Genomic DNA, 13,997 nt, shown 5'->3' on the forward strand with positions numbered 1-13,997 from the left:
TGATATTTGTGAGTTTACTGTTATTTTACTGTTGATAGCTTTAATCTTTTTTCTTAAAATTCCCTTTAACATTTCATATAATAATGGTTTGGCGATGATGAACTCCTTTAGTTTTTTATTGTCTGGGAAGCTCTTTATTTGCCCTTCAATTCTAAATTATATTTTTGCTGGGTAGAGCAATCTTGGCTGTAGGTCCCAGTATTTCATAACTTTGAATACTTCTTGCCAATCTCTCCTAGTCTACAAAGTTTGAGAAATCAGCTGATAGTTTTATGGGACCTCCCCAGTAGGTAACTAACTGCTTTTCTTTTGGTGCTTTTAAGATTCTCTCCTTATCTTTAACCTTTGGCATTGGAATTATGGTGTGTCTTCAATGGGCCTCTTTGCATTCCTTGTTTGTGACTCTCTGTTCTTCCTGGACTTGCATGTCTATTTCCTTCACCACATTTAGGGAATTTTTCTTTCATTATTTTTTTCAAATAGATTTCTAATTCTTTCTTTCTTTTATCCTTCTGGTACCCCTATGATATGAATGTGTGGAATGCTTTAAATTATTCCAGAGGCTGCCTACACTAACTTCATATTTTGGGATTCTTTTTTTTTCTTGTTGTTCTGATTGGTTGTTTTTTTACTTCCTTATGTTCCAAGTCATTGGTTAGGTTCTTGGCTTTATCCAGTCTACTGTTGTATCCCTGTAAATTGTTGTTTATTTCAATTAGTGTATCTTTCGTTTCTGACTAGATCTTTTTTATGCTGTTGAGGTCCTTGCTAAGTTCCTTGAGCATCTCAGTAACCAGTATTTTGAACTCTACATCTGATAAATTGCTTGTCTCCATTTTGTTTAGCTCTTTTTCTAGTTTTGATCTCTTCTTTCATTTGGGCCATGTTTCTTTGTCTCCTCATTTTGGCAGCCTCCCTGTGTTTGCTTCTATGTATTACGTAGAGACATTTTGGCTCCGTGTCTTGATAGGTGACCTAATATAATTGGTGTCCTGTGTGGTCCAGTGCTACAGCCTCCCCTATCACCCAAAGTGGGTACTCGAGCTGTGTCCTTTATGTGGACTGAGCACACCTTCCTCTTGTAGTTGAGCTTTGGTTGCTGTTGGCAGATCAATGGGAGGGATTTATCCAGGCTAGTCAGCTATAAGGACTGGCTGTGACCACCGACCACCAACCTCTGCCCTTTGTGAAGGATCAGCTGTGCAGGACAGGGTGGTGCCACTCCTATGTAGTCTGTAGCTGTCCACTGGGTACACTGGCTCTGGGGTTTCCTGGGTGGTACAGGCCAAGGTCAGCCTTTACCTGTGTTCTGCCCAGGGCCACCTTGCATAAAGCAATCTGAGATGGCTGCTGCTTGTGCTGGGCTTGGAGATTCTGAGGTGAAGCCAAGCTGTGAATCTAGCCTGGCTGCTGCTGGTGCCAGGCCTGGGGCCACTTAGCAAGAGGTATGGTGGGAGGAGGCTTACTAAGGCCAGCTATTGCTTGTTTGCTAGGAGTTTGAAAGTTGTGAAGCATGAGCCAAGACTAGCCATTCATATGGAAAAGTCTCTGTTAACAGCTTGGGTGGGCCTGTAAATTGGGTGGGATGGAGTCTCAGGGGACCTCCAGGGCGGGGCAAACAGTGTTAGCCAGGTTGATGGAGTCGCAGATCTGGCACTTGCTTGAGGACTCTGTGACTCTGTTGGGGGAGGGTTCAGAAAAGGGACAGTGACCTCTGTCTGCCTTTTTGTCTGGGAGAAAGCTGTCCCCCAGTTCCCATCTTGATGCCAGATACTTCACTTCTTTCCTGTATGCCACTGGTGCATTTCAGGCTGCTGTGCTGGTGCTGGAGCCTAGAGGAGTGAGCCTGCATAAGTGTGTGTGGGCTCTTTAAGGGGAACTGCTTGGGACTTCCAGGAGTTTCTTCCACCAACTCATTTCTTCTGGTTTTTACAGCCAGAAATTATGGTGACTTGTCTTGCTGGAACTGGTACTCTGGGTGGTGGGACCTGTGTGGGGCTGGGACTCCTCACTCCTGAGATATCCCTCTTGAATTTTTATCCGCCACATGTAGATGTGGGACCTGCCCATTCGTTGTCTCTGCCCCTCCTACCAGCCTGTATGGATGTGGTTTCTTTAATTTCATAGTTGTCACACTTTCATTCAACTCGATTTCTTATGGTTCTGACTGATGGTTGTTCTACTCAAATAAGTTGTAATTTTAATGTAATTACAACTCAAATAAGTTGTCATTTTAATGAGTGTTGTAACTTTTCGATGCTTTATTTATTACATTCCTTATTTACTCCATCTAGAATTTGCTTTTTATTTTATAATATCAGATTGGGGACTGACTGTATTCTACCAGATGGATAGCCAGTTGTGCCAACACTGTTTATTAAATAATCACTATTTTCCCATTGAATTCAAATATATTTTTGTCATATATTAAAATCTCATATCAACTGGATTTTACTTCTGGATTCTCTGTTCCACTGATTGATCTACTTAAATATTCCTAGACTACCTTATTTTGCTGTGTATAATGCACACTCTTTTTTCCAAATTTTTGAGGGAAAATAAGGATGTGCTAATAAGGATGTACTAATTCTGTATGTATATAAATGTTTTTAATTCTTTTGCTTATGTCTATGCATTAAATATCTCTAGAAAGCAATAACATTATCCATATGCAAAATAATGCCCCGGAATATGATAATTGGTCTTGTTTCTAAATATAAATAAATAAATCATTGAATTAAAAAATTAAAAGGAAAGACTTTTTTCCTGAAAGCTTGGACCAGAACTGTGGGTGTGCATTACACATGGAAACTCATTATACATGGCATAATACAGTAATACTCTTTACTGACTTAATTAAAGTGGCTTTCTGGTGTATTTCCTTTCACAATCTAAGGGAAAAAAAGTCAGCACCCCTGACTTAATAGTCACGTATTGCACGCTTTAAAAATTCTTGCAGCATACTGGTTGAAAATCGCTGCAATAGAATAAATATAAAGTTTGATATTTTATTATACTTTGAATAAAATATTCAAATAAAATGAAATATTCAGATTACTAATTTTCTCCAAAAGTAATTTTTCCTTTCTCTTTTTATTTTAAGGGAAGATAATGTTAAAAATGTTTTTTGAATATATTCAAATAGTAAAACTTCTGTCCCTTTTACTTACTTAGTACTTAGTACAACAGATGAAAATTAAGTTAGGAAATATAAAAATTTTTAGAGGTAACAAGCTGACTGTTTTTCATCATTCTTTTATACAGGTGTGTGCTTCAGAATGGTAAGTCAATACAATCTGTTATTTTTTTGCCATTTTTCTCCCACAGTTATTTCTAATCACAAAGATAGAGCATTTTTCTACTTACACTAGTCTACTGCTTATTTCCCATCTTTGACAGTAAATAAGAGCATATTTGTACTTCCTCAAATACAAATTACTGGCTGAGATTTTTATTAGCACTGCCTTTACAAAATAGTCCATTAAAAAAACATTACAGCCTTCCTAGCCTTTACTAATGTTGCCTATGAATTTCAAAATACCTCTTTTGAGGTAATCAAATTGAACATTTTGATTAGGTATGTTGAATACAAAATACGGGATCTTGTTTTGGATGGAAGAAATCCTCTCCATGAGCGTATGTGTCTCAAATTGCATAACGAAAAATGCTCATGCTGAGGAAGGCAGTGGTTCCCAGAGTTTTAGAGGTTAAAACTCCTTGTTGCCTTTAAAGTTTTGATTTTGTTAACATACTCCTTTTCTAAAGGTTAAATGTGGCTTGTATTTTCACTTACTGTCTGAGCTGTCAGTCATAGCCTAGGTCTCTGTTCTAACCTCTGGGCGCTCTACCGTGTTCCCAGCTATGAGATAGTTGCATCCTCTACAGATTGTCCCCCTTCCCATTATGACCTAGAGCTTGACTCATTATCAGAACCGGCTTATACCTCAGCCCTAGCTGCAGCCATCCCATGTGTAACTGTCTCTGTGTTGCTTCATGTTGTGTGGAACGTGGAGTGTAGAGATCTTGGTCACCCTGGCTTCCAGACAGAAGAGTGTGTTTTTAAAAAGGTCTGGTCAACTGGGTCCACAAGAATTTTAATATGATGTATTTACTGCAACTGAAAATCAAAACATTGCTAGATTTTTACTTGCCAATAGCATGACAGTTTGGAACCAGGAAAAGAAATAAAAAAAAAACAAAAACAAACAAATATTAAGAATAATAGGAGGAATAAAGTTACCTGTAGAGAAATACAACATTTGCATGGTAAATCCAGAGTGAACAGAAAACTACTTTTATCCAGTACTTTCTGTTGATCATAACTGGATATTTTTCAGCAGTGATTGAGAATTTCAGAGTGAGCATCATTTGGAACCTAAATTAACTATGTAATGTAGTATTAGCTGAGGTAAAGGCAATGCGACTGAATTTTATGGATCCCAAAACCCATCATGGAAACTGTTTTTTGAAGTAATTCCCAATATCACTTTATTTTCTTGCAACATGCTTGTCTTTACTGAAAGTAGAATTTAAGAAAACATTTCACTTAAGCAAAGGTTCTTGTAAATAGAGGACTTACTGTAGGCCAGCTACACGATTTTTTGGGATAGACTATGTTTTAAAGAAAAAAATTATCAGCCTAGCACTTTTTAAATATTAGAATCAAGTATATTGTAAATTCAAACTTTTGATGGTGGACTTTCTTTTCCTCTTTTTTTCCCTCCTGAAACCAGTACACGGAAGGCGAGGCTAAGAAAATAGGAGTGGTTGGCTGGGTGAAGAACACTAGCCAAGGCACTGTGACAGGCCAAGTGCAAGGCCCAGAAGAGAAAGTCAATTCCATGTAAGTAGCAAGACTAATAACACACTCATGTGATTTATGAACTTATTTGAATATTTCATTGGGTAACAGGAATCGTGTTGATGTACCAAATTCAGTTTGTAGATTATAACTAAACTAACATGCTTTTAGGCAGACCAGCAAAGAAATTCTCAGAACTGGGAATGGAATTTCTGCATTTGGGAATGGATTTCCCACAGGTCAGACCCTCAAAATGAGAAATGGCATCAGTCTCCAATCTCTATGAAATGTGTTTCAATTCCCCTCTAACCTGCGGGGAAGTATCCAGGGTCCACATGTTTTCATCTGAAGTGGTTGAGACAGAAGCGTACATCTTAGGATGGTTCTTGCTACTTTTAGTCTTCAACGCAAAAAGATTTTCATCTCCTTTTTATTGTTTAAAGATTTTTTTTTTTTACTAATTGTAATTTTATTTTTACTGTCAGTGAAAGTGTGTTTAATGAGCTGTATAGTTACCATGGTATGAGGCATTGCACACCAAAGGACACCAGATTCAGAAATACAGAAATAAGTGCCCTGTCATTTTCAAAGGCCTTATCTTTTCAGGTTTGTAAATCCCACTGCTATCGGTAGTCTTTTAAAAAAAAAGCTAACATTTATTGAGCATAAGCAATATAATAGGCTATATGCTAAACATTTATATTTCATAAATTATTTCATGTAATCTTTACAAGCATCTTATGAGGTAGATACTAATTAATACCCAATTCATTTTGCTTTATTGTTTGCCATTTATTTTTGTTTTCACTACTTAATGTTTCAGATTTTAAAACCATACTTTTTTGTCTATTATAATATGTGAAGTAATAAGATGCAGGGAGATATAAAAGCAAAACTAGAATCTACCCCTTCCCCTCCGCTTCTCTCCCTTTGTGTAACTTGTGCCAACTTTTCAAAGCTTTCTGTTTCATTTAAATGTACTTAAGCATACATTTATAATTAGGGTTTTGCTGGTTTTTATTGAAATAGAGTACTTTATGCATATTTTTCTGTAACCAGTTTTGTAATTTGATGGACGGTCAACAATCAGTAAATATATAACTATTAACTCCTTGTTCTGTCTAATTTCTTTATGTGTAGGTACTTACTTGTGCTTGTGTGTAAAACTGCACCCCAGCTTGAAAAGTGGGTTCAAAAATTCAACTTCATAAAATGTTAATGGGAAACAATATTTTCGGTAGGATTGTTGCAACATGCGAAAAGAAAAAAATAGTGAAAAGTGAGACTTAATGTTGTACCAGACCAATAGTTCAATGCATAAGAAAATGCCAGATGACTCGGAGGGGGACTGAGAGTGGGGACTCTGTGGAGGAGGGAGGGACACTCACGCCAGTCATGTTATATCCTAGTCCATACTGTAGCAGGTTTTTGATTAACATCAGTGCAGTCATACCATACATTCTGCCCACTTTTTCTTTCCACCCCCTGCACAGCCCTGCCCCCCTCATACCACCAGTAACCTGTGTTAGCAACCTGGTGCATTCCTTCTATATTTGTCTCCGCGTTCATCTTTCATGCACACGCGCACACTCGGGACACATACAGTTTGGTGTGGTGATCAATGTTTGCTTTTTAAAAATGGGCTTATGGTGTATGCACTTTTCTGTACCTCACTGTTATCATTCAAAAATACATCCATAAACATTCCTCCAAGTCTAATGGCATAGCTCTAATTTATTCTTTTTAACGGCTGCTTCATGTTCCACGGCATAGATGGACCATTATTCATTACCTTGTTGCTGGGAACTCATTTTGTTGCATGGTGTTTTGCTGTTTTTGCACTAAGAGCAATGCCATAATAGACATTTTGTTGTCAATTTTCCTTTTAGGGGATAGATTCCCAGGAATGTGACTTGGTTGGATTGTCTGTGTGCTATTAATTTGAAAATATTTGTCAGACTGCTTTCCAAAGAATTATAAACAAATTACATTTTTTTCTCTTTATCCTGTCAGTCATTGGTATTACTGCTCTCTAATTTTCTTTTTATCTGATTGAGGTACAGTGATATATGATTTTTTACCGTAATTTGCATTTTTAATTTTTATAAACTCAAATATGGTTCTCTTTTTTTTCTGGCTAATAAACAGACTGTAAGTGTTGTTATCTACCAACTTTTAGATGCTTTATTTATTACATTACTTATTTACTCCGTCTGGAATTTTTATTTTTTAATATGAGATTGGGAACGGACTGTATTCTACCAGATGGATAGCCAGTTGTGCCAGCACCATTTATTAAATAATCACTATTTTCCCATTGAATTGAAATACATTTTTGTCATATATTAAAATCTTATATCAACTGGATTTTACTTCTGGATTCTCTGTTCTACTGATTGATCTACTTATATATTCCTAGACTAATACTCCATATTGATTTAATTAAAGTGTCTCTCTAGTATATTTCCTTTCCTTTTCATTCATGTATTTGTTTTACTGGGTATTAATTTTCTCTCTAAACTTTAAGATACTTTTATCCATTTACTTGGAATTATATTCAATTTTTAAAATCTTAATTGTCTTACAAATGTATTTTTTTAAAATAAAGTGGGGGGGTTAGAGACAACTGTACTTGAACAACAATAAAAAATAAAATAATTTAAAAAATAAACTTTATTTTTCCAAGTTTAGATTTACAGAAAAATTGTGAAGATAGACGAAGAGTTTCCACATACTCTTCACCTAGTTTCCCTGTTAACGTTTTACGTTAGGTGTGATACATGTCACAGTTAATGAATCTGTGTTGATGCATTAGTATTAACTAGCATCCGTACTTCATTCAGATTTCCTCAGCTTTTCTGCAATGTTACTTTTTTCTCTTAGGAACTTATATTTTACTTACTTTTTAGTTCTACATTTTTTATAATATTAAGAGACTTGATATTAAATCTTCCTATCTAAGAATATGGATGCTTTTTCATTGGTACAGATTTTTAAACTTACCCTTTAATATGATTTTATAGTTGCCTTTTTTTTAGAGATTTTATTTATTTTTTTGACAGAGAGGAAGAGAGGGAGAAAGAAGGAGAGAAACATTAATGTAGGGTTGCCTCTCACATGGCCCCCACTAGGGACCTGGCCCAAAACCAAGGCATGTGCCCTGACTGGGAATCAAACCTACAACCCTTTGGTTCGTAGTCTGCACTCAATCCACTGAGCTACACCAGGCAGGGCCTGATTTGATAGTTGTAATCATATGCTTGTCTTGCTGAGTCTCTTACTATGTATTTGTCTGAGTCAGTTTGGGCTGCTAACAATGGTTTTAGTCAGTTTGGTTTGTGAACAATAGAAATTTATAAACAAGAGAAGTCTGAGGTCAGGGTGCCAGCCTGATCAGGTTCTGGGGAGGGTCCTCTGCTGGGCTGCAAAGGTCAACTTCTCATTGTATCCTCACATGGCAGAAAGAGAGCTACTGTCTGTCTGGCCTCTTCTTATAAGGGCACTAATCCCATTCACAATGGTCCACTGTTATGACCTAATGTCTCCAAGAGACCCCATTCTCAAATACCAATTGGCAACTAGATATGAATGTATGAATTTTGGGGACCATGCAAACTTTCAGTCCATCACGATATTTTATTTCCTTTTTTACTATCATGTATGGAATACTTTTTCTGTTTCTGTATACTTGTTCTAGAATAGAGAAATTGTATGACTTTTGTATATTTATTTTATATCATAGAGTACCTTATCAGATATTCTCATTAATTCTACGAGGGCTTTTTCTTTGTAAACTATAGTCTATTCGGTTTTTACATATACAATTATGTAATTAGCAAAAATAGGGTATCTTTTTTCATTGTTTATTTCATTTGCTGGACTCATCAAGACAACGTATAGTAACAATAGCAATAGTGCAAATCCCGTCTGGTTTCTGATTTCATTTTAAATGATTTTTTTATTTCACAAGTAACATGATGTTTACTGTTAATTTTGGTAAATATTCTTCATCACATTGAATTTCACTCTTGCATTCCTTGAATTAAGCTGCGACTAGTCACAGTATATTAGTCTTTTGAATCATTGCCAATATTTTATTTAGTTTTCCCATCTATATTTATTACATGGTTTCCTTCTTTGGGGGTTACTATAGTAGTTTTGGTGTTAAAATCTGCCTTCATAAAATGTGTTAAGGAAGTTTGTCATTTTCTTCATTTGGGAATAATTTGAGTAATATTGGAACTACTGTTTTTTTTAGTTTGTTGGGGTGATGTTGGTTAACAAAACCACACAGATTTCAAACAAAACATCACCTGCATACTGCATCACGCATTCATCGCCCAAGTACGCTGCTCAGGGGCTGCCCCTCCCCAGGCAGAGTTGTCTCCAGCAGGTTCTGGTACCTGTGGGAGTTCTTCTTTGGCTGTGCCATTTGTGTGGCTAGCTGGGTCGAGCTCTGGTGAGGTTGGAAGCCCACCACTGGTTTTGCTGCTTCTGGGACCACTTGGACGGGTTCTGGTACAGGTCAGTGTCAGACGCTGTGTGTAACTGGCCTTAGCTACCTGTCTGGAGCTACCGTGGTATTATTAGCTGACCTGTGGCTGTGTCCACTGGCCCTGGGTGAGTCTGAGAGGGGCCAAGCTGTGTTCAAGGGTCAGCTTCCTACAGCTCTGAGCTGGGGGCAGATCAATAAAAGGTTCAAGGCTCTCTCAGATCTGTGTCTGTCTGTTAACTATTCTGCCACCCCTGGTGTTGCCTGGACTTCCTCCAGAGCCCTTTGAAGAAAGACTGTGGGGTGGGCTTAAGCTGGCTGCACCCCAGTTCCCCTTCCGCACAGCACAGACTTGGTAGAGCAGCCTGACTGGGCCGGGAAGACGGGGCTAGTGGTCCCCTACCTGGAGGCAGCATGGCAGGCACCCAATGGGGAGCATGTGGCCCCTACTCCAGAGACCAGTCAGTCTCTGCTGGAGTCTCTAACCCTAGCTCCCCCCAGAAGAGAACACCAGCAGTTCCAGCTGGGTGCAGCCAGCTGTCCCCACTGCAGGACCAAGCTCAGAGGGCAGGGCTGCTGGGACGGGGAAGACAGATCTAGACAGTCTCCCTTGAGGGGTGGCCCTGGCTGTGCCCACAGGAGGGGAGCAGGTTCTGTGCCTCCCCCACGAGGACTGGGAAATAGATCCAGACTTACCTTCTTGTTGTGGTGATTTTTCTGCTTTACAGGTTTTACAGTGGAAGTTCAAATGTGTACACTAACCGAGAAAGCAGGATGATGAACCTCATGTGTCTCTGACCCAGTTTTAATAACAATTATTTTCTGACTATCTTGTTTTACATATTCCTTCAATGTTTTGTTGTTATTATTAGAGCATTTAAAGCAAATTTTCTTCATCATATTATTCACCTGTAAGTTAGCTTGAACAATATGAAATTGCTAATATTTCACAAAATTTTTATCTATAAAATGGCAATTTGACATTGTTCTTATCTAATGCTTTACTGTTTTTCTCTATCAGAAACTCGGTATACCTATCAATATGCTTTTCTAAGCCCCGCGGCAGACCTCACTCCGAATGTCGAAGTGCATTCTGGAGCAGCTCCGCTTTCACTGGGAGCCTGCTGGCCTCACAGTCTCGGGCTAAAGGCTGCTCCACAGCCAGAGTGCGTTCTGTTTCCCCAGTCGTGTGTTTTCACATTTCCTGATTCACTCCCTTGTTTTGTTGAAACATAATTCTCTAAACTTCCCAGGAAAAGATGCATGAGAGAAAAAAAAACTATTTTTGTCTGCCTTCATTGACCCTCATCTTTGATTGTTTGAGTTATAAAATTCTGTGCCAGAAATAATCTCCCATTCAGAATCTTAAAGGCAAGTTCCCATTGCACTAAGAAAAAAATAAAACCAAAACCCCAATTAAGGGTATTTCCTTAGAAAAAAACACCCCATCCCACAAAAAAATAAGCACCCAGGACAAAAAAAAAAAACCTTTTTTTAAAAATTTTTTTATTTTTAATTTATCCCTTTTTTTTTCACCCTCCCCTTTTTTTTTTTTTAATTCCACTTTAAACAAGTTCTCAATTCTTTTCTTTCTCTTCCTTTTCCAAAAAAAAAAAAAAAACACCCCCCTTTTAAAAGTGTTTATGGTATGAACTATCAAAAAATTAAGCCAGAGTAAGAGAAGTTGCAGGAATCATTTGTAAGGCCAGACTAAATATGGCACATTTGTAGCTGTATAAATATTGCTTTATTTTCTTCCAGTAGCATGCTGTGACAATAAGTCACAGAAATCAGAGTTAAACTGTCTTTAAAAATACAGGTGTGGTTTCTTCCCAAGTTAGTGAAATGTGGAATTCAGGGACCATCAGTTAGAGGCGGCTTGGCTGCGGTCACAGCTGCCCTGCTCTGGTTTTGCCAACGAGCCTGCAGCCCCCAAGGACGCATGCAGGGCGTGTGTGTATTTTCTTCCCTGTCTGTGCTTCTCCTTCTCAGAAACGATGACTGATGGCCTTCTTTAGCGGTTTGCATTATGTGATTTGAATTGTAGAGGTAAGTTCTGCCAAATTTTTTGATGTATAGAAACAATTTTGAATCTATTGTTTTATTAAACCTACTTTTTTCCTTTTCAAAATTAAATAAAAATATTTTCTATTTCTTGTAAAGAGTTATGACACTGAGCATAAACCTTTGGATAAATTTGCAAAAATATATTTTTCATGAAGACTAAATGGCAATTTTGCAAAAATAAAAAATAAAAAGGAACACAAAAAATAAAAACTAAAAACATTTGTATTTGGAGACAGGGAGCCAAGTTCTAAAATTCAAATTATGTCTTGATTGCTACGTATTTTTAAAACCACATGTCAGGTGTCTGTACTCTGTTCGTCAAAGCATCATTCACAGACTGGGGTGTGATGTATAAGAGGATGATCAAATATGTCATAATACAAGGAGTGCTTGGAGGCGTTGTGGACATTTAGACCGGAGAAAAGAATATTTGAGGAAATAATGGTAGTTTACTTCCACTATTTGAAGGGCCGATATGTGGGAAAGGATAGATGTTCTGTGTTCCAGAGGGAATAATTTTGGATGTAGCAATGAGCGGATTCGCTTATTTCAGTTCACTTGGTAAAGAATTTTCCTGTGAAGGCATCCGATGTATCTAATGGTAGAATTCTATCAAGAATTAAGAGTGGTCTGTCAGAGGTTGGCAAACTGACAGCCCTTGAGCCAGATCTGGCTGATTGCCAGTTTTGTAAATGAAGGTTTACACAGCCACACCCACTCATTCCTGTTTTATCCGTTGTTGCTTTTGTGTTGCAGTGGCAGAGTTGAGTAGCTGCAACCCATGGCCACAAAGCTTAAAATGTTTACTGTCTGGCGCTTTATGGAAAAAGTTTGCCAACCCCTGCGGTAGATTTCAGACAAGTCAAGAGTTCGTAGAAGATCTAACTCACTGGATTATCGCTAGTGTAGGTGACCAGCTATGTGTTCACAGCTTAAGAGTTAGTAGTGGGATAGACATAGTCACCAATATTATTATATTTATTATTTATTATCTTCCACAGATATTTAGCATTTGTGTAAAATGTGAAATTTTAACAGCTTTCTGCTTTCACTATGAAATGCCATTGTTTTTAATTTCCAGCTGTTGCACTAGTGGTTTGGAATGAAGCAATGGATTTTGTGAAAAATTCAGTAGTCCGAGATTCAAAGTTATTTAATATTTTTAAAAATAACTTTTCTCCGGCAGACCATTAGTGGCATGAATTTCTATGTAACAAGAGTTGCTAGTTTTTTCCTAACATTTTAAATCTAAGTATCTCAAAGCACTTTACTAATATTTTATACCTTATTCATAAGGTCCTTCTTTACACAAATAGCCAGGGTTATTAAGAAGGCATTCAGTGGATGTGCTGTTTGTGGGTGCGTTTTCCAGTGGATGTTCTATTGAAATACGGAAGACTTGTACATTTTACAGGAGGATAGAAATTCATGGAGGAGCCATAAGCTTGGAAAAAATTTTGGTATAACCTAATTAACACAAATTACTCTAATGGTAAACTAGAAACATAACAAATATCTGTAGTACAGTTGGAATTCTACCATCAGGTTTTAGACCTCAAATAACGAGTCATTTATTTTCTTTTGGAGTATATGTTTATCACAGTTTTTGCTTTGAAGTTTATATTGGAAATATGTAGTTAAGACAATCATATTTAATAAAAGAAATGCATAATGCAGCAGCAATTGCTTTAAAAAATTACTAGAATTAATTTTTTTCCTGAAAGGTTGCTTTTATTTGCATGCCCATGTCTTGCACGGCTGCTCCATTAGCAGGGAGCACTATGAAGGGTTAGGAGGAGGCAAACCCTGAATCATCCGGAGAACAATGAGCTCCAGCTCCAAGGCCACGACTGCTGTTTTTGCCTTGCCAACACGCTGGAATTCCGTCCGTTATAAAGAGGCTAGACCAGAACATCATCCCAGACTCTTAATGGCTCTTCTGCACTCCTTTCTAGAACAATTCTACTGTCAGTAAACTAGCACAGGAAGGAGGCAGAAGAAGGGGGCAAGAGGGGGCTAATTCTTCTCTGAAGACAGCCCTAAGGGGAAGGACTTGATGGGTGTGGTAGAAAACATGGTAAGAGGTGATTCTGGGGGGGATTCAATAGTGGAAGTCCTTTTGGGTCGTGTTTCAGAATGAGGGACCTCTAGGGAGGAAATTGTCACTTCATTCACCTTCAGGGCAAGCAATGACATTTGGAGGGTGGCCTTTCTGGTGGCCATCCACGTGCATGTTTGGGTGGACTCAAAGTCCTTAGAGGGTATCAGTTGTCTAGTGTCATCCTTGGAGGCATCAGTGGTTTGATGGTTTTCTTGGCCGGCTCTGGTTTGTTGTCTCTCTTTTTGGGGGCTGCTGAAAGGTGGCGAGAGCCTGCATAGGTCCTTTGCTGCTGGTTAAAGCTGGATAGAGGGGTTTTAGAGTCCAAGGTCATTCTGCAACTTGGGAGGGTGGCTCTACAGAGACATTTAAGCTTCTCGTTGCTCACTGTTTCTCTTTTCGAGGCTTGTATTCTCAGTATCTGTGTCAGCACTGGTGCTTTCCCAGTCATTTTTGTTCCCTCTCCACCAATGGAAATAAAATATGGCAGCAATGAAAACTGCAGAAACAGTATCCATGAGAAACCACATGGACTTATA

The 13,997-nt window shown here is 38.1% G+C and overlaps 1 protein-coding gene across 2 annotated transcripts in view; it reads left to right on the forward strand.

Annotated features, from left to right (window-relative positions):
• The window catches only part of ACYP2 (acylphosphatase 2), a 212,445-nt gene that overhangs the window by 103,905 nt on the left and 94,543 nt on the right, over nt 1–13,997 (forward strand). For both annotated transcript variants that reach the window (XM_037158443.2, XM_037158441.2), the window contains 2 exons: nt 3,265–3,281; nt 4,734–4,843. In XM_037158443.2, coding sequence (XP_037014338.1) covers nt 3,265–3,281; nt 4,734–4,843 — 127 coding nt within the window. The remainder of the gene's footprint in view (nt 1–3,264; nt 3,282–4,733; nt 4,844–13,997) is intronic.

This window comes from Artibeus jamaicensis, unplaced genomic scaffold, assembly GCF_021234435.1.
Source record: "Artibeus jamaicensis isolate MK-2021 breed Jamaican fruit bat unplaced genomic scaffold, CSHL_Jam_final contig_465, whole genome shotgun sequence".
Classification (NCBI taxonomy): Eukaryota; Metazoa; Chordata; class Mammalia; order Chiroptera; family Phyllostomidae; genus Artibeus; species Artibeus jamaicensis.